The 19,935-nt window shown below is 49.0% G+C and overlaps 1 protein-coding gene across 1 annotated transcript; it reads right to left on the bottom strand.

The window, feature by feature from the left end:
- Positions 1-213: 213 nt before the first annotated feature.
- Positions 214-19,861, bottom strand: NANS (N-acetylneuraminate synthase). The gene is made up of 6 exons (XM_046673213.1): positions 19,649-19,861; positions 15,560-15,775; positions 6,047-6,146; positions 4,541-4,695; positions 1,712-1,978; positions 214-446 (listed from the first exon to the last, which is right to left on the bottom strand). The coding sequence occupies exons 1-6, from the start codon at positions 19,778-19,780 to the stop codon at positions 237-239; spliced, it is 1,080 nt and encodes a 359-aa protein (XP_046529169.1). The 5' UTR covers positions 19,781-19,861; the 3' UTR covers positions 214-236.
- Positions 19,862-19,935: the final 74 nt, after the last annotated feature.

Here is a 19,935-nt window from a genome sequence, read left to right as displayed (position 1 = left end):
CAGCCCCGGGAGGGTGACGACCTGCTTCTGAGCTCCTCCCCTCCGGCCGGCCCGGCTGAAGCAGAGATGCCGCATGTGCTCTCTGCACCCCTCCTATGGGCCTGGCCCAAGTGTCTGTGTCTTGGGGAGCAGATGAAAGCCAGGTCTCTGGAGACCTGCACCCCAGCCCCTCGTCACCCCGACGCTCCCAACAGTACCAGAAGGCACCCAGAATTCAGAGAACAGCACTTTATTTTTTAAGACTTGACTTTTTTGCCATGATTTTCCACCGATTCTTCCAGGATGGTGTCGTCTTCTTCAACAGTGACCAGGACCTTCTTGCCCACCAGACTAAAGATGTCTTCAGGAGGGTAGCCTTTGGGCTCACCCACCTTCACGGTGAGCATGTCCAGCGTCAGAATGGTGCCTTCTGGAATTTTCACCTTGGCCACCACAGACTTGCCCAGCTGTGAAGAGAATTAAGACTCAGTGCCGGCCCCCCAGAAATATAGAGTCAGACGACTATAAGGATTAGTAATAATATATGTAATCGATCTAAACATAGATGCTCCTGATAAAATTATGATTACTTTTGTCATCTAGTTCAATATCTCATTTTAAACTTGGGGAAACTGAGGCCCAGAGGAGGGGTGACTTGGCCAAGGTTGCAAGGAGCTGGGATGAGAACCTAGGATTCCTAACTCCTGGCCCACTGCTCTCAAGGGACACAAACCTTACTGCCACCTGTTTGGCAAAATAGGAATGTGGAGGGCTCCCAAGACAGCGAGCATTAGTGCTATTCAGAGGACCGGAGAGGGGCCTCAGGGCCCCTGAGCTCAGGACTAGCGTTTCCATGTCTTGTCCGTAGGTGCTGTTAAACAAACGATCTATGCTCTTACTCTACGTACCTCTATACAGTAGTTTGTTTCTTTTTACTATTATCTTAATTTCCCAGTGTATAGGCATCCTTAATTTGAGGGAAGCAAGCAGACCTCACTAGAATAAAGATGACCACATTCCCCACACGTGCCTGCTGTTCAACCTCTGCCTTGACCCAGACAGCCCGCAGCAGATCAGGAGTGTCTGCACTCCTGGAGCCCCAGGACGCCCGCTCCATGACTCAGAGGCCAGCTTCCAAGAGCCCCAGAGGGTCAGTGTGCCAGGCAGGATCCTTGGCCTCAGATCCCCTCCGTCTGGAGGTCAATGCTACACAGCTCAAACTGCTCCTGAGGGAGTATTTACATCATGTCCCACCAAGCCCCTGGGACGGCCCCTGCCCCCGTCCACCCAGTGCCTCCCCAGCTGAGGAACGCCTCGACCTACCACCAGGCCCTTCTCTTACTGCCTCACAGACCCTCTGTCTGCATGTTTCCCAAGGCTTACCTACTCCAAGGGACCCCAGACCCGACCTAGCCGAGTGCCTCACGAGGCCCCAGACACCACCCCCGCCCCTACGTCTCCTGGAATCTAGAGCAGTGGGGGCCACAGGCTTCAGAGACTCAGCCAGAAACTCTGACGTGATCCAATGCAGCTGGAGAAACTGCTGAAGTTCCTGAGTGACATGTTCCTCTCGCTAATAACAGGAGCCCAGGGAGACTCAGGGTTGGAGTGACAATCCTTCATCCTCCCATTGGCCTGGGCTCAGGCAGGGCTGGTACTGACTCTTCCTGGCAGGTAAGCCCAACTGCAGCACCTTGGAACAGTGGGGCCCAGCAGGGCCGGTGGAACCCACCTTCTCGTTGCAGGCCATCTCACAGGGCAGCAGCTGCTTGGTCGGGGAGCCCAGGGCTCTTTCCACTAGGCGCACGGACCGCACCAGCTCGGCCAGCTCTCCAGGCTCCAGCGAGGCCGAGTGGTCGCTCCCCTTCCAGGTTTTGTCCAAAGTTATGTGACGCTCCAACACCTTGGCCCCCAGAGCCACGGCGGCCACAGAGATCGCTATGCCTGTTTCATGCCCAGAATACCCTATGGGAATGTCAGGAAAGAGCTTCTGATATTCCTTTAAAAGAGGAAAAGAAAAAAGGCTAAATACTGTGGTGCTTCATGCACACATTCCAGAATCAGGCAGAACCGGGTTGGAGTCCCATTTAGCTACTGCCTCTGCAGCTACAGTAAGGTACTGAGGCTCTCTGAGCCTCTCCTCACAGGGACAGGAACCGTACCCTCAAGGGCTGCTGGAAGCACGTGAAAAGCACGTGGCACCCTGTAAATGCTCAAAAAATAATGGCTACATTATCAAGAAAGCATTGCAAGAATGTTTCACATGGTGCGAGTCACCAGAATGACAAGGAAACCCTAAGCGAATGCTGAACTCATTCAGAAGGCGCCGGCACACTTCATTAGCCTGAGCTGCTGGAAGCAAGCATGCTCTGTGACGAGCACCATCAATAACATACACAGCCCAACCGCACGACGCTCCCTCGGCAGAAGCTGAACAAGTGAGCAACCTGTTATCTACAATTCACTGAACGCAACAGAAGACATTCTAAGTTGAGCGAGGCTTGTCAGTGAGGGTGACCAGAGAGCCTAAGTACAGCAGAAAGACCCAGAGGGGGTTTAATAAAAGATGAGGACTTGGGTGGCAAAGGCCTTGAAAACCGGGCGTGAGGGTGCGTGATGGATGAGGGAGTGCAGGTCGCTGGGTCAGGAGTGGGGGGCTGGGGATTGAACCCCACCACACCACGTGCCAGTGTTCAGAGAGAGGACAGGAGCGCACCTGGGGCGCGAGGGGAGGGTGACCAAGCCACACAGAGAGAGCAAAGCAAGGACAGTACCTGGAGTCAGATGTCCTAAGTGTTGATTCTGGTAATCTCTGTGGGGTGGAATGACAGAGGCTGCTGGCTATACATGTTAGATGTTTTAGAGCTGTTTGAGTATTCTTAAAAATCATGTTTAAATTTTAAAAATTACACCATTTAGAGATGAGCTAGAAAGGGAGAAAAGAATAAACTGGGAAGGACAGAAAGTTTAGGTTAAAAAGATAGTGTCAGTTTTCAAAAACGGTTAATTTTTTTTTTTTTAAGTTAAGTATGATGACTATGTAGCAACATGTACAAAAGCTTACACTGTCGTGGAAAAACCCAGAATGTCAAATACTGTACTGAAAGGAAAACATAAAGGGAAAACTGCTTAACTGCAATGTCAGGATCACGTGTGTGTATTTAGAATTCCACCAATATTACTACAACGTCTCTGTATGATAATCACACACACACACGTATATAGATTTTTTTTTTTTTTAAAGATTGGCACCTGAGCTAACAACTGTTGCCAATCTTCCTTTTTTTTTTTTTCTGTTTATCTTCCCAAACGCCCCCGTACATAGTTGTATATCCCAGTTGCAGGTCCTTCTAGTTGTGGGATGTTGTATATAGATATTTCTAATTAAGTTAGGTTTCAGGTGCTACCAGAAGCAACTGATGAGACGGCCCGAGACAGTAAGAGACAAAGGAGTTTTGTCCCAGCTGTGCCACAGGCTGTTGTGGGATGTCAGCAAGGCAGTCCTCCTTCCTTTGGGACTGGACTTCACCATCGATAAAACGATCGAGTTGGAGTAGACAAAATCCTGGGAGAGAGAAAGCTCCCTCAAGGCCATCCCTGCAACAAGTCTTAGCCTTAGGGACACTCAGAATTACAGGTAGAAAATAACAGAGCTGGCAAATAACAGAGAGCAGGAAAAGCCAAAAGTTTTAAGAAGGGCTTCTACCACTCAGTATGAAGAAGAAAAACTGCTGTTTGCATACCAGTGTTCCTATGAGCGCTGTTCGCGATAAGGTGGAACCGTCACAAACGTCCGGCGATGGATGAGCGGATAAGCAAGGTGCGGTTTATACACACAATGGAACACTATTCGGCCTCAAAAAAGGAATGAAATGCTGCCACGCTACAACATGGATGAAGCCCGAAGACATTATGCTAAGTGAAAGAGACAGACGCAGAAAGACAGAGACCGTGAGATCCTCTCAGGTGTGGACCTGGAGCAGTCAAATCCACAGAGGCAGGAAGAATGGCAGCTGCCAGGGGCTGGGGGAAGGGGGCGGGGAGGTGCTGTTTAATGGGTTCAGAGTTTCAGTTTGGGAAGATGGAAAAGTTCTGGAGGTGGGTGATGGTGATGGTAGCCCAAAAACATGAATGTACTTAATGCCACTGAACTGGACACCAAAATAATGGTTAAAATGGTAAATGTTGTGTTATATATATTTTACCACAAAAAAAACAGAAACAGTGCAGTAAGAAAGGATATGAGCCAGCAAGTCACAGAAGAGGGACCTCTAATGGCCAATACACGTGGGAAAGAAAATGCACATAGGCAATTATGAGGACTCCACCTTAAATTTTATAATGGGCGAAATTACGATTGGTTTCAAGAAAATTTATAATCCCCCTCTTTAGAATGTATCTGCCTCCTTAACTCCACAGTTGGTTCCAATTTGATTCTGTAACAGCAAGACTGTGAAAGGATGTTCAAATATGAAGGTTGGTCAGAATTTTGGTTATGAAAAGGCTCCATCTTCCCCACGGCAAATGCCCCAATCCGACAACAACCCCCACTCCTGCTCACCGAGATGACGCGCAGGTTGACATCCTCTGGCTGGAGGGGGTATGCGCTGGTGCACTGCAGGAAGCAGAAGTTGGGGTTGAGCGGCTTCACAATCTGATAGACTTGCTTCATGGTGTCCATTGACTGCATCCCGCTGGAGATCACCATCGGACGGCCTGAGGGACCCAGCACCAACACCATCAGCACCTTCTGTCCAGGGGTTCTCACTCTCCCTCCAGCACACCCCAACTGTTGGGCTTATCATTCCACTGAACCCCACAAACACCTCTTAAACACTGTGGCTGCCATGGCGGGGAAACAGAGGTGAGCTTGGCAGGTTCCTGACCTCAACCATGGGAAACGTAGACTCCCCTCGCCCCCAACATCCTCATTTGGCAAAGTGAACTGAATTAAGGAGGCAGATGAGCACCTCATTGCACTAAGAGCCTGTGCAGCGTGGTGGTGTGCGCACTGCCCCAGACTCCAGAGCAGGAGTCTGTGTGCAGCCAGAGCTGTGTGGTCTCAGGGCCCCGTCTACGAAGTAACCATAAAGCATCATCACCATTCGGCCTGCTTCAGTCGCTGGGCTGCCAAGAGGATCAGATGAGATCGCTCCTGCTGTTCAACCCCTTGACAACTGTGCTGTGCAGAGGTTAGGTATCATAATACGCCTACAGAATACTCCTCCAAGTCAGAGCTTCCGCTAAGAAGTTTTACATGTACAGTCATATCCTTAATTTCGTATAAATATTTTCTTATAAATTAAAAATGATTTTTTAATTTAAAAAAATTCTTATAGGGGCCAGCCCCATGGCTGAGGGGTTAACTTCGCGTGCTCTGCTTCGGTGGCCCAGGGTTTCGCTGGTTCGGATCCTGGGCATGGATCTAGCTCCGCTCATCAGGCCATGCTGAGGTGACGCCCCACATAGCAGAACTAGAAGGACCTACAACTAGAATATAGCAACTATGTACTGGGGCGCCTTGGGGAGAGGAAAAAAAAAGAGGAAGATTGGCAACAGATGTTACCTCAGGGCTATCTTTAAAAAAAAATTCTTGGGGCCAGCCTGGTGGCGCAGCGGTTAAGTGCGCACATTCCGCTTTGGCGGCCCGGGGTTTGGCGGTTCGGATCCCGGGTGGGGACATGGCACGGCTTGGCAAGCCATGCTGCAGCAGGCGTCCCACATATAAAGTAGAGGAAGATGGGCATGGATGTTACCTCAGGGCCAGTCTTCCTCAGTGAAAAGAGGAGGATTGGCAGCAGTTAGCTCAGGGCTAATCTTCCTCAAAAAAAATTAAATAAAATAAAATAGTAACTCTAAAAAAATAAATACATAAATAATAAAAATAAAAATTCTTATAAAAACTGCCTTATCCGAAATTTCTTTCCTTTCAAGTCAGCACATGAAGAAGTGGAAGTATCTGCTGACTGAGAAGTCTGTCTTCAGGAGACTCCTTTAGTGGGTTGTTACTTAAAAAAATATGAAGGTTTGGACTCCCTCAGATTGTATGACAAAATTAAACACTCACCTTTTTTGGCTGTCTTTTCCAGATAAGGAAAATTGTTAGTGTCCCCAGATCCAACTTTGAAAAACGGAACATTCAGTTGATGCAGAAACTCAACTGCCATCTAGAAAAACCAAAGAGAGAGCTCTTTTTCACCACTGTTCAAAATCAGTGTCCTCGAGACAGAAAACCCTCCTCCTAGCCAGCAAGAGGAACTCCCAACAACCTGAAAGCAGGCAAAGATTTGCTATCAGTCATTGCATTCAAAGCCAAACACTCTTTCATTCATATCCACCCATCCATCTGCCCAACAAACACTGCTGGCCGTGTGGCTATGAGCATCTGGAAAAGCATCAGAGTCCTGGCCAGACCTCCTCCCCCATGGGTCCAGGGCCCAGTGAACAAATGCGAAAGGGTCACATGACCTACTCTTGACCCAGAGAGCGAGGCAGTGAGAAAGTGAACGTACCTGAAAGGCCTTCCCCTTGACTGGGACCAAACAGCTGGAGAAAGAGGCCATTTCAATCCTTGCCAAAAGTGGGAAAAGGAGCGTTTTACAGCCCAGCCCTGACACACTGATCCACAGCTGGCAGGCCCCATCAAACCCAAGCCCTTTGGGACTTGAAGCCATGCCGCCCACAGGAAAAATGAAGCACAGTCACTTTATTGACCCATCTCTGCTTGAGGTTCCCTCTGCAGGGCCTTCGCCCTCTGTATGTGGGAGGCATCAGTAAGACTCAGGAAATGGTGAGTGTCAGCAAACGCCTGCTGAAGGAATCAGGAGACCACACGTTTGAAGAGTTAAAATCTGTTTGCTGTCAAATTACAAGAACCCCAAAACTACCTTTTATTACTATTTAGTTGAAGTTGAAAATCAGAAGTGGGGGAGAATCAATGTCTGGAATGTTTCCAAACATCTCAGTTCGACCCTAAAATACTGCCTGGATTCAGAGCGAAGTTTGGAGATGTGATGAGCTGGGCCTGCGCTTCTCACACCATAGCACCGCGCGTGACTCCCAGGGGCTTGCTGAAATGAAACACAAATTCTGACCCTGTCAGTCTAGGGTGGGGCCTGAGAGCCTGCATTTCTAGAAAGTTCCTGGATAATGCTGCTGCTGCCACCCTGTGAATCACATTCCAAGTAGCAAAGAGCTAGGTCACCGTGCCTGAAAATGCAAAGGGCAGGGAGCGGTAAGGAACAGCACGAGGAGGGCATTCTGCCAGCAGGCTCTGTAAGCGGGCTACACTGCTGCTTGAGCTTCCGCGCAGCAGGTAAGGAGCCGCGCCCACTGTGGCCGCACTCAGAGAACACCGCTCCTCACAGGTAAACCCTCCAACAGTGTGCAGGTGGGGGGCTGCTGGAGAGCCACACAGAGGGTTTAGCCAGCCAGGGAACAGTTCACAGGCAGATCGCAACCCCTGGATCCAAGAGACACCATCCAGTATGGCCGAGCCCCGCTCCCCCCAAAGTGTGCTAGGCCACCTCTGCTGTGGTTCCGGCGGCCTCCTCCCCTCTGCTCCATTTCTTCCTCACCCCTCTTCTCCCTTCCATATGTTTCCTTTTTTTTTTTTGCTGAGGAAGGTTAGCCCTGAGCTAACATCTGTGCCAATCTTCCTCTATTTCGTATGTGGGATGCTGCCACAGCATGGCAGATGAGTTGTGTTAGGTCAGCACCTGGAATCTGAACCTGCGACTCCAGGCCGCCAAATGGAGCACCCCGAACTTAACCAGTATGCCACGGGGCCAGCCCCCCTTCCATATTTTTCTATCTCACTCTCTCCCATTTGCGTGTCTCTCACACTGTTAACCAGGCTGAAGCTGGAAATGACAAGCATTCGTTTTTAATATATTTACTGAACAAAGTCTAACTTCCCACCCTCGCACCCTCTCTGGTAGACGGAAAGTTTTCTATTCTAAGAGAGAAAGCCCTGGGACTGCCCCGTGGGCGAGTGGTTAAGTTCGTGTGCTCCGCTTCGGCGGCCCAGGGTTTCACCAGTTCGGATCCTGGGCGAGGACACAGCACTGCTCCTCAGGCGACATCCCACATGCCACAACTAGAAGGACCCACAACTAAAAATACACAACTGTGTACCGGGGGGCTTTGGGGAGAAAAAGGAAAAAATAAAATATTAGAAAAAAAAAAGAGGGAGAGCCCTTGCTAAGCTCTCCTCCACAGAAGGCCCACCTGCCAGGGCGGCTCCCGATGCAGGAGCCCCCACGGGTGGAGCAGCCGGGTGAGGCGGCTCGGGAGCCGTGCAGACCAGCAGGGGCAGCGAGGGGCCGCGTGCAGACGAACCCCTCACAGAAGCTAACCACGGAGGCTGGAATCACCACAATCTTCAAACGAGGAGACAGAGGCAAATTCCTGCTGGAAGGCAAAGGCGCGTCTTATTTCACAGCCCTCCCGGGGAACCAGCCCCACCTAGTGGCCACTTAGGAAACCGCCACAAGGGTCCTGGCAGCTGGCAGGTAGATGAACTTGACCAGACTCTTAAGAAGCTTTACAATAAAATTTAAAAAAGGAGCTCCCTTCTATTTGCTAGAGGGGATGCTGCCCAATTCATGAAACATTCAATAAAGACAATTATCTTTAAATTAAAAAAAAAAAGACTCTTTAAGAATGCCTTTCCCCCAGTGCCTGTGCCCAGGGGGTCAGGGGACCAGGTGGGAACAGACGGCGTTCCTGGGACAGAGATGCCTCCCTGCCCGATGCACGAAGCAGACAGCCCCAGCGCTCCAAGGAAGGACAGCTGCCCTGCACCCCCAGGCCTGCCTCATGGGGCCTCACCGAACCCCGGGGATGGGCATCTGCACAAGCCCGTTTTTCCAGACGGGGCACCCGAGGCTCAGAGTGAGCCCAAGCCACAGGGTAAGTGTCGCGCCAGGACCAGATGTCGAGTAAGGCCGCAGAGCGAGTGCTCCGTACACCCGCCCAGGGGCTTCCGGGGGCCGCAAGGGCCCAGGCCGAGGGCGCCCGACTGGCTGCCACCACCAGGCTCCTCCATCTTCAACGGCTCCTGCTGCTCGCCTCGAAGCCGCCTGGAGCGACGGGCCTGAAGGAGCCTTTCCCAAGCCGCCTCTCTCTCAGAGTCCACGTGCCGGTGCTCAGGCGCCTGGACACACAGACTGAGAGGGAAATCCTCATCCCGGGTGCAAGCCACCTCAGGTCGTCCCCTCCGGCCCTGTGCTGACTCAGATGTCAGGGCTGGGAGAGCCCTCCACCGCAGCCTGTTCACACACAAAAGGAGGCAGAGGCCCAGAGCAGGGAAGGGCCTGCCAAGCTGACGCTGAGCTCAAGCAGGGCAGGGCAGGCCCGCCGACCCTCAGCCCAGGATGCTCCCTGCGACTGTAACTAACGTTTGCTGGCACCAGCTGTGTGCTATGCTTCATAGGAATGACCACATTTAACCCTCACAGCGACCCCATGAGACAGTTCAGCTCCTAACCCACTTCACGGCTAAAGCAACGGAAGCACAGAGAGGTCAAATAACCTCCACACGGACACACCTGGAATGACAGGCAGAACCATATTCAAACTCAAAATCTGACCCTGGAGTCCATGCACTTAACCACACGACCATACAGCCAAAGTAAGTACCACAGCAAGTACAGGTGTGCACCATACAGCCGGGGCGTGCAGCATTCAGCAGGGGGGTGCACCATTCAGCAGAGGGGGTGCAACATTCAGCAGGGAGTACACCATACAGCCGGGACATGCACCATTCAGCCGGGGGGTACACCATTCAGCAGAGGGGGTGCAACATTCAGCAGGGGTGTGAACCATACAGCCGCATGTGCACCATTCAACAGGGGGGTACACTATTCAGCAGGGGGCTACACCATTCAGCAGGGGGTGAACCATTCAGCAGGGGGGTTCCACCATTCAGCAGGGGGGGTGAACCATTCAGCCCATGTGTGCACCATTCATGGGGTCCCGAATGTTTTGGTCTTTACACCTTTAAAAATTACTGGGGCCTCTACAGAGCTGTGTTCATGTAAGTTTTATCTATTCATATTTACTGGATTAAAATTAAAACAGGATTTATTTTTTACTTTAAACTTTTCATTTTGAGATAATTTTATAGCTTCACATGCAGCTGTAAGAAATAATATAGAGAGATCCTAAGTACCCTTCACCCAGTTCACCCCAATGGTAACATCTTACAAAACCTTACTGCAATATCACAACTGGGAGAGGGACATCGAGAGTCCACTGACCTTATTCAGTTTTCACCATTTCACATGTAGTCATTTGAGTGTGCATATATTTAATTCTACGCAATTTTACGGCGTGCACAGACTCATGCAACCACCACCACAGTCCCAAGAGAGAATCATGCCATCAATACAAGGCTCCCTCATGTGACCCCTGTGTAGCCACATCCAGCTAACCCCTGAAACCGTTAACATGTTCTCCACCCCGATAATTCTGTTATTTCAAGAATGTTATATAAACAGAACCATAAGCTATGCAACCTTCTGAGACTGGCTTTTTCACTCGGCATGGTATCCCCGAGATCCAGCCCAGCTGTCGTAGTGTCCGCATTCACTCCTTTTACTGCTGAGTGGCATTCCATGCTATGGATGTGCTATAGCTTGTCTGACCATTCACCTGCTTAAGAATGTTCGGGGGGTTCTAGTTTGGGGCTACTATGAATAAAGTTGTTACAGACGTTCGTGGATAGGTCTTTTGGGATAAATTACCAAATGACAACTGGCGGGCCACATAATAAGCACATCTAGTTTTATAAGAAATTACCAGTACACTTTAAGTGGGTGAATTTTATAGTATGTGAATTCTATCTCAATAAACTTGCTTAAAAAAACAAGAAACTGCCATATTATTTTCTAGAGTGAGTGAACCGTTCTACATTCCCACCCGCAATGTATGAGTGATCCATTTTCTCTGCACAATTTGGTGTCCTTGCCACTTTTTATTTTAGCCATGCTGATAGTTGTGTAGTGATATCTTATTGTGGTTTAAAACTGAGAAATTTTTTTTTTTTGAGGAAGATTAGCCCTGAGCTAACATCTACTTCCAATCCTCCTCTTTTTGCTGAGGAAGACTGGTCCCTGAGCTCACATCCATGCCCATCTTCCTCTACTTTATATGTGGGACGCCTACCACAGCATGGTGTGCCAAGCCGTGCCATGTCCGCACCCGGGATCTGAACCCGCAAACCCCAGGCCACCAAAGCGGAACATGCACACTTAACTGCTGCACCACCTGGCTGGCCCCAAAACTGAAAATTTTTAAATCACGAGAATAGACAAGCATAAAAGACAAGACAGATAAATTTGACATCACCAAAATTAAATATCTGTACTTCAAAGAACACCATCAAGAAAGTGAAAAGATAACTCTCAGAATGGGAAACAGTTTTGCAAATCATGTATCTGATCAGGGACCTGTATCTACAATATATAAAAACAACCCAATTAAAAAACTGGCAAAGGGTCTGAATAGACATTCCTCCAAAGATGTACCATGGCCTATAAGCACAGGAAAAGATACTCAACACCATTAGCTATCAAATACATGCAAATCAAAACCACAATGAGACACCACTTCACACCCACTAGGACGTTGAGAATCAGAAAGACAGATAATAGCAAACGTCAGTGAGGATGTGGAGAAACTGGAACTCTCATATACTGCTGGCGGGAATGCAACAGGGCAAGGCTTTGGAAAACAGACCGGCAGTTCCTCAAAAAAGTTAAACAGAGAGAGTTACTGTATATACATCCAAGAAATAGGAAAACATGTGCATTCAAAACCAGGACATCAATGTTTACAGAAGCATTATTCATACTGGCCCCAAAGTGGAAAAAAATCCCAATGTCCATCAACTGACATACAGATAAATAAAATGTAGTATATCCATAAAATTGAGTATTATTCAGCAATAAAAGGAAATTAGTACTGATCCATGCTAAAACACAGATGAACCTTGAACACATGATGCGACGTGAAAGAAGCCAGACACAGAGGACCACAGATCATCTGATTATTTATGTGCAATATCTGGAATAGGCAAATCTATAGAGACGGAAAGTAGACTAGAGGTTGCCTAGGGCGGGGAGAATTGGGGGGACTGAGGAATGAGTAATGGGTACAGTTTTCCCTTTTGGAGTGATAAAAATGTTCTAAAATGGAATGTGTTGAGTCCTACAGGCAGTTGCCAAAGAGCAATCCCAAAAGGCTCTGGCCCCACGGGATGTGAAACAAGCACGGACTGAAAACACGTGTCATTTCCTGGGTATGATCTTCCTTCCACCAAGGTATTTCCTAAGCTCATATTGCAGGCCGACCCCGGGCCAGGATCCAGGTTAACAGCGGGGACACACGGAAATGGTCCTGCCGGAGAAGTGTGCTTTACACACGTGGTCCCACCAGCTCCACAGGACGAGCCCGAATGTGGGTATTTTTAATTCCCCCCCTTGCCCTTCACCTACAAGGAAACAGGCCCAGAGAGATGCAAGAAGGGTGTGGTCAGGACAGCAGGCTCTGGAGCCCGCCTGGGTTGGCATCAGCCTCTGCTGAGAGCTGCTACTGACACCCTCTCTGCATTTCAGTCTCCTCATTTAGAAAATGGGGATAATAATTGTCCTATCTCAAGGGGTGTTAAGAGGAGTAAATGAGTTGATACCTTTAAAATACCCAGTACAGAACTTGATACATCAAAACACTCCAGAAATGTTAAGGATGCTTATTCTTGATCACTCAGCTAGTTACTGGCAGAACCAGAAACAACACCTAAGTCTTTCAGATCCCAAAGCCCACTTTCTTTCCTCCCTAACCTTTTTGATTGACAGACCCTTTAAGGATCTGAAAAAAGCCACTAATCCTCTCTTGGGTTTGGCTCTTTCATTCATTTACTCATTCGACAAGCATCTCCCAGCCTCCATGCCAGGCACTGGGGATGCTGTGGCAGGGAGGAGGGAGAGGCAACAGGTAATTACAGAGTGGAGAACATAAGGGAGGGGCCTGCACCAAGCAGAGGCACAGGCAAAATTCTGAGGAAGCACTATTTATTTAAGCTGGGATCAGAAAAATGCCCAGTTCCAGGGAGCTTGGCTCCTAGGCCAAGAGCTTGAATTCCATCCTGCTGTCCTCCAAGTGAGCAGCACTTTGAAAGAACGATATTTAGCCAGAGGCAAAACGTTCTGATTTGTCTGTTAAAAACAATCCTATTTCGGGGCCGGCCTGGTGGCGAGGCGGTTAAGTTCGCACGTTTTGCTTCTTGGCGGCCCAGGGTTCGCCGGTTCGGATCCCAGGTGCGGACATGGCACCGCTTGGCAAAAGCCATGCTGTGGCAGGCGTCCCACATATAAAGTACAGGAAGGTGGGCACGGATGTTAGCTCAGGGCCAGTCTACCTCAGCGAAAAGAGGAGGATTGGCAGCAGTTAGCTCAGGGCTAATCTTCCTCCAAAAAAAAAAATATATATATATCCTATTTCTTTAAAGACACCAAATACAATCTCAGAAACTCTCCCACGCTGTGAGGAGCACAGTTCTGTCTCTGAAAAGTCTTACCATTGGTTCTTTCGTTGACACATATGTGACTTACCCTCTCCTTTCTGAAATGGAGGCTGACGTGTCACCAGTTCATACTGACTTCGGGCAAATCCTGGTCTCAGATCCAGGACTGGATGCAGAGTGAGGCCCTGGACCCTGGACCCATTTTATTTACTTGAAGACTAGCAATATCTCCATGCAATCTTTTTTCTTTCCTGAGGAAGATTCGCCCTAAGCTAACATCTGTGCCAATCTTGCTCTCTTTTAGTATGACGGACACCTCTACAGCATGGCTGCTAACAGAGCGATGTAAGTCCACACCCAGGAACCAGACCTGGCCTGCTGAAGCAGAGGATGCTGCACTTAACCACCAGGCCACTGGGGCTGGCCCTCTATGCAATCTCTTTAGATAGCTTTTCCTAAAAAATCTGTCCCCTTGTTCCCAGGGCAGCTCTTGAGCCCAGAGACTCTCCTGCCACAAATATCGAGGGTTAAGAACAGGGCAGGAAGCCCAAAGGCTCTGCGGAGCTCTGGGGAGACACACACACCTGGACTGTGGCCAGGCTGCAACCGAGGAGGCCACAGAATGCACACTGCACCAGGCATAAGATGTGCCTTCGAGACCCACCACCTAGCTGTGTGACATTGTACAAACTCCCCAGCCCTTCTGAGCCTCCATTTCTTCAGCTGTAAAATGGGCATAGTAGGGACAAGATATATTACTGTATGTGAAGGCACTCTGTGAACTGTAACGTATAATTCAAAAGTAGGAAATTGTGATTTTCCATGCACAGCTGATCTGAAGAATGCCATGCTCACAAAGGCCGTGAAGGAAGGAAGGACTCAGGGCTACAGACCTGAAGCCCAGACCTGTGATGCTTCCCAGAGGCCCAGAGTCTCTGCCTCTGCCTCGCCCCTTCTTTAAACTACAAATGGCCTAGGCCAGAATTAGTTTCTTTTGACTCAATTTACAGACGTATTTTAGGGTTGGAACAGTGGCACAAAGGGTCAGAGGCCAAGAGAAGAGACTGGGGTCAGCTTCAAACATTGTGGTTGACTAAAAAAACCCCAAGTGTTTCAAGAGCCATAAAAACGTCCTTAGGTTTCACCTAATAGTCCATTTCTGCAGGCACAAAAAATTAAAAGTAACCTTCATGTCCAAAAGTAGAGAAACGGTTAGGTACATTATAAATCCTGAGAAGAAAGACTACATCGAAAGGAAAGCTTTAAGCATAAGGTGTGGGTGAAAGCTCATGCTAGAAATTTTAGTGGGAAAAGCGAGCAAGAAACTAAATATTCACAAATATAATAACCAGGCAATAAAAGATGCATATAAAAAGACCTCAGGAGGAAATATATTAAAAGAGGTGCCATACAGAGATTATGGGTCTGGTTTGTTCCCCTTTTCCTGTTTTCTAAACTTTCTGTGATATTATTTTTACCATTAAAATTTTTTACTTTTGAAAAAAGAGGGCATAAAGGAATCTTCAGGAGGCGGGCCACAGAGCAGATGGGACCCGAGACCTGGCTCCCGCTGGACTCTTCCAGGATGTTGGCATGCCATCCTTTGTGCCACTCCCTTCTAGGTGACGCCAATGCCACCCCACCCAAGTCAGCCAAGGCCACTCAGCTGGGGGCGGGCTCCCGTCAGAACTGAAGTTTCCTGTATGCTTGTATTCTAGCACACTTTCCACTGCGGGTGGGGGAACTGGCCCCAAAGGGGTCTCCCACAGACTTGAGGGACTGTGAGATTCCAGTGTGGCTGCCCCCTACTCCCAGAGGCAACTTGTTTTGAAAGCTATGGTACTCTTCCCACAAGCTCTCACTAGGCCTCTGCTCCCTCCCCTTTGGCTGGGCATCTATCCCGTTAATGCTCTGGGGAACTCTAGGTCCAGAAAGCACAAAAAGTCTCAAGGGAGCAAGAGCTGGAGCTGGCTCTAAGCCAAAAGTCGCCAGGCCACCTGCTGCCCCCTGGGTCTGCTAAAGTGGCAAATGTCCGAGTGGCTGAGGGCTCACCTCATCCATGCCAGAGGCGGTGAAGAAGATGCCAACCTCCTGGGCATAGCTCTGCAGCTCCTTGTACTGGTCGTGGCTGAACTCCAGGTGGCGCTTGTGCTCCCCGTAAGTCTGCCCCCAGGAATGCTTCGACGTGTACGGCCTGGCCAAGGCCTTCCGATTGAACTTGTACTCCAGCTCACTCTTCTGGAACTTGGCACAGTCAGCCCCACACTCCTGCAACACACATTAGGGCTCCTTTCAGTGACCCGTCGTGGATTCTCAGAGGGGAGGGACACACTGGGGCAAGTGCTATGACATCCTTATCTTTAAAAATAACGTCGACTGACAGGCGTTGAGAATCCCAAAGAAGAGGAAGAGGAGAAGCAAGAAAGTCTCAAAAGAAGAGGGTGGGGATAGGGGTTTCCTTCTGTTTTTCCTTCTGAAATACAAAGGAAAAAAAGGGGTTTTTTGGCTTAGTTTTGCACTGTGATATTAAAAATTAATCAAACCATTAAGGAAGATTTTAAGTTATGTAACTCAACAGAGGATAGTAAAATGAGCACTGGACCAGAATTTAGAAGAGAAAGTCAGATTCTGGCTTAACTCTGACCCTCACACCTGGATAAGTCACCTCCTGTCTCTGGACCCGAAGCTGGGTCCTGAGGGTTACTGTAAACATTCAATGAGAACATGGTTACCCTGCAACCTTGTCCCAACACACACACAGATGAAAAGAAGTCAACGCACCCAGTGGTATAAGTTTGTTAGTTCGCTGTTTTCTTGTTTAACCTCATGGATGACTCAAGGGTCACAAGGATTTATGAGCTTGTTTTGCAGAGAAAAAAGAATGCCTTCAAGGAAGTTACGACCACCAGACAACCAGCTCCCAGCTGCTGCAGACAGCCAGACATCTGGCTGCCCAAGGGCTTATCTGGAGTAGAAGAAACACGGACTTCCCATTGGTTTAGTCAAAACCCCTCCTCTCAAGCCCCTTAGCTCTATAAAGACCCCCGGCTTTCTTCTTTCATTGAGGCAGATTTGAAAGAACCTATGCTCCCACCTTCTCATTTCGGCCGGTTCGACTGAGCCTCCAAGAACCGGCGTCTCAGTGACTGGCTTACCGTGCGTGGGGCACACGACTTGAGATTAGGAGGTTTGGTATCAGACTCAGTTTCTCCATCTGTGCAAACAGCTGAGTGGGCTAGCTCCAAGACCTGTACCTACTCTAAGGCACCCCTTATAGGGGCGGGAAACAAAGGAACAGCTCTGCTTTTAGCCAATTTGCACTTGTGCTTTTCTGTATGGCATCTCATTTGAACAAGAGGTTCTGGGGCAAAAGCAAACAAAGAAAACTTAGAAATGCCCCAGCCTTACTGAACAAAGTTACAGTATAAAGCGGGGTTGTGTGACTATAAAAGCTATGGTTCTATTGCCAGTCAGCCGCCAATCTCTCAAAATTGTTCTTAAAAACCACTCAATAGAAAGATTAAGGAAAACTCTCTAAAGTCTTTAGACACAGAGGTATTCGTGCTGTTAAAACCCCCTGGCTCCAAAGATGTCTGTGCCAAGAGCGCTGTTCTCACTCCTGGAAAAATCACAAGAGGGCCTGGTCAGGACTTGATGCTTGAAAGAAGTTCAAAGAATATTAGAACTGAAAGTGACCTTGGGAGACAGAGTGCTCATTGTCTAGATGAAGATCCCAAGGCCCAGAGTGACCTGACCAAAGTGGCACAGTGAGTCGCTGGCAGGGCCAGCCAGATCACTTTCCTAAAGGCTGTGGACATGTGTGTCCTGGCCCACAACTAGACCCTGGGCCCCGGCTACACTCAGGCCCCAGCAAGCTCATGAGGTGGTCTTCACAGACTGTTGCTTCTGGCTCCCTGTGCTTCTCACTTCTATCTCAGGAAGCAGACTTATCCTCAAGAAGTCAAAAAGCTTGTCTCCATCTGGGCAAACCTTCCCTTTACAGGAAGATGGTAAAAGGGAAACGGCAGAGGTCAGACTAAGGCCTCCTATGGCCCACATGACAGGAGCTGTCTGGGAGGAGAACAGCTTCTTTCCTAAAAACGAGTGATTTCTTTATGAGATTAATGCTATGGTGAACTCTAGGTTCAGAAAACACAATCACTGTCCCTGTTTTACTCTAATGCCGATGGTTTCTTTGTTCAAGGTTTTCCGGCTTCTCTGTTGTCAAAAAACAAGCCAAACTGCAGGATGAGCCAAGGGGTGATGTGCAATTTGCATCAAAATTTGAAAGTTTAAAGTATATTCAATTAGCAAGTCTCTAATTCTAATATATTTATAGTTTATATATATATATCATGTAATTATAATAAGATAAAAATAATTGAACTCAACTTTTAATATTGCAAATATTTGTTGTATGAGCAATCAGCTTCTGCCTAACACACTCTGGGTAACACACTTGCAAACGTGACTTCATTTGGCAACTATGACAAAAAAAATCCTAAATATAAGGATTTCAAAAAATTCCACTGCTTCACATTTAAAAACAAAAACACATACATATTGTAAGACAAGTAAAACTGAAGCCTAGCGAGGAAAAGTCACCCACCCAAGACTAGTCAGCTGGTAAAGGTTATCTTGACTCAGTCCAGTGCTCTTCCTACTAAGCACACCTCAACCCCTCCATTCTCCTCCCCCTGGAGAACTAGCCTTCACAATTAAAAGAAAGAGAAAAAAACTAGAACTTTGTTTTCACAGCTCTAACATCTCTGGGTATTTTTACAACTGCAGCATTCAGAGGTCACGTCTCAGAAAAACAGGTTGTTTCCTAAATTCCGAGCAGGAATTTCCCGCGAAAAAACAATGTTACATTACAGTACACAAGCTGGAGTCCAGGGGCCAGAAGCAAGGCTCTGAAATCCATTCTTCACCAGCTGTGTGCCCTAGCACAAGGCACACATTCTCCTTAAGCCTTTAAAATGACACCAACAGCATCTACCCCACTGTGGCGGTGTGAGAATAAATGAGAAGGCGCACTCAGGGCACTCAGCCCAGCATCTCATAGAGTAAGCACCCAAAAATGTTAGCAACAGTTACTCTTGATCCAGTAGGTTTCCATAAAAGCAGAGTTAGTCCTGAAAGAGCAAGATAAACCCAATCAGGAACGATGAAAACCAGGGAACAGCACTGGAAAGGAAACAGTGAGTGAGCTCTCTCTAAACCAAGGAATCACAGTGCAGACCTTATACTGGGGTCCGGGGTCAGAATGAAGAACATGACAGCCCCCTCTTCAGGAGGCTCAGTCTCACAGAGCGCGCGAAGCTTAAACAACTCCAATGCAGTGCACTGGGGACAATGGTAGGAGTCCAACGTCTGGGGGAAGGGGTTGGAGAAAGCATCCAAGGGGACCTGAAAAGGAGTAGAAATCTACCAAGAGAGGGAGCACGAATCTTCATAAACATCATATCACCAAAGCTAGCATTTATTGAGTCCTAACTGCCGAGTGCTATGCTAAGAGCTGTACACGAGTCATCTCATTTGATCCTTACAACTCCGAGGTAAGTGCTATTACTATCAAGCCCAGTTTTCAAATAAGGACACGCAGCGTAACTAGCCCACACACACACGGCTGGTAAGGGGTGGAATCAGGAGTCCCAAAGTCCCGGCATTTTAACCATTTCATATTCCAAACAGGTAAGGAATGGCAAGTAAGGCAGACCACAGCAACTTCCAGAACTTCCAGAACTCCCTGGAAGTAATTCAACGTCACTACACCAAGTCAGAGATGAAAAATGATAGGCAGGAAGGGACCAGGTCATCAAGGTCTCGAAGGCTACGTTAAAACGTTATGACTGTACCCACGGGCAGTGGGGAGCCACTGAAGGTGTCAAGCAAGGGTAGGACCTGATTAAATCTGTGTTTCAGAAAGAAGGGAGCGAGAAGGATGGGGTTAGGAAGCAAGTGCACAAACGCAGCAGTGCAGGAGGGCGGCCGAGGGACGAAGCAGAGATTCCAAAGATTCAGAAACGGGCCTGGCGAGCGGGACGCCAGGCCTGACGCAAACCCGGCCGGGCCGAGGCAGGTGGGCCCGGCGCCCCGCGGCCCCGCCCGCGCCCCTCTCCCTTCGAGCTCTCCGCTCACCTTGGCCGTGCGGATCATGCGCTTGGCCACGTCCAGGTCGCCCTGGTGGTTCTGGCCGATCTCGGCAATGATGAAGCACGGGTGCTGCCCGCCCACCCAGCGCCCGGGACACAGCTCCAGCTCCAGCGGCATCGTGGCGGCTCGCGCTCCGGCGCCACACCGCCCGCCTCGTCCGGCCGCCGCCGCCTCGGAGCGGTTCGCTGCGGAGCCCGGCGGGGCCCACACGCCCGCCCGCCACGTCAGCCCGCCGCCGCCGCGCAGCCAATCTCCGCGCCCCGCCTCGCTCA

The sequence above is a fragment of the Equus quagga genome, chromosome 1, assembly GCF_021613505.1.
Source record: "Equus quagga isolate Etosha38 chromosome 1, UCLA_HA_Equagga_1.0, whole genome shotgun sequence".
NCBI lineage: Eukaryota > Metazoa > Chordata > Mammalia > Perissodactyla > Equidae > Equus > Equus quagga.
The sequence above is the reverse complement of the archived record's forward strand: the minus strand, read 5'-3'. Positions and strand labels throughout refer to the sequence as shown.

Bases quoted from the DNA above. Each gene is read 5' to 3' on its own strand.
- NANS (XM_046673213.1), bottom strand. From the start codon at position 19,780: ATGCCGCTGGAGCTGGAGCTGTGTCCCGGGCGCTGGGTGGGCGGGCAG. The intron at 15,776-19,648 runs GTGAGCGGAGAG...TGTGTGTTGCAG, and splicing joins GCATGATCCGCACGGCCAAG to GAGTGTGGGGCTGACTGTGC. The intron at 447-1,711 runs GTGGGTTCCACC...TTCTCTTCACAG, and splicing joins AGATGGCCTGCAACGAGAAG to CTGGGCAAGTCTGTGGTGGC.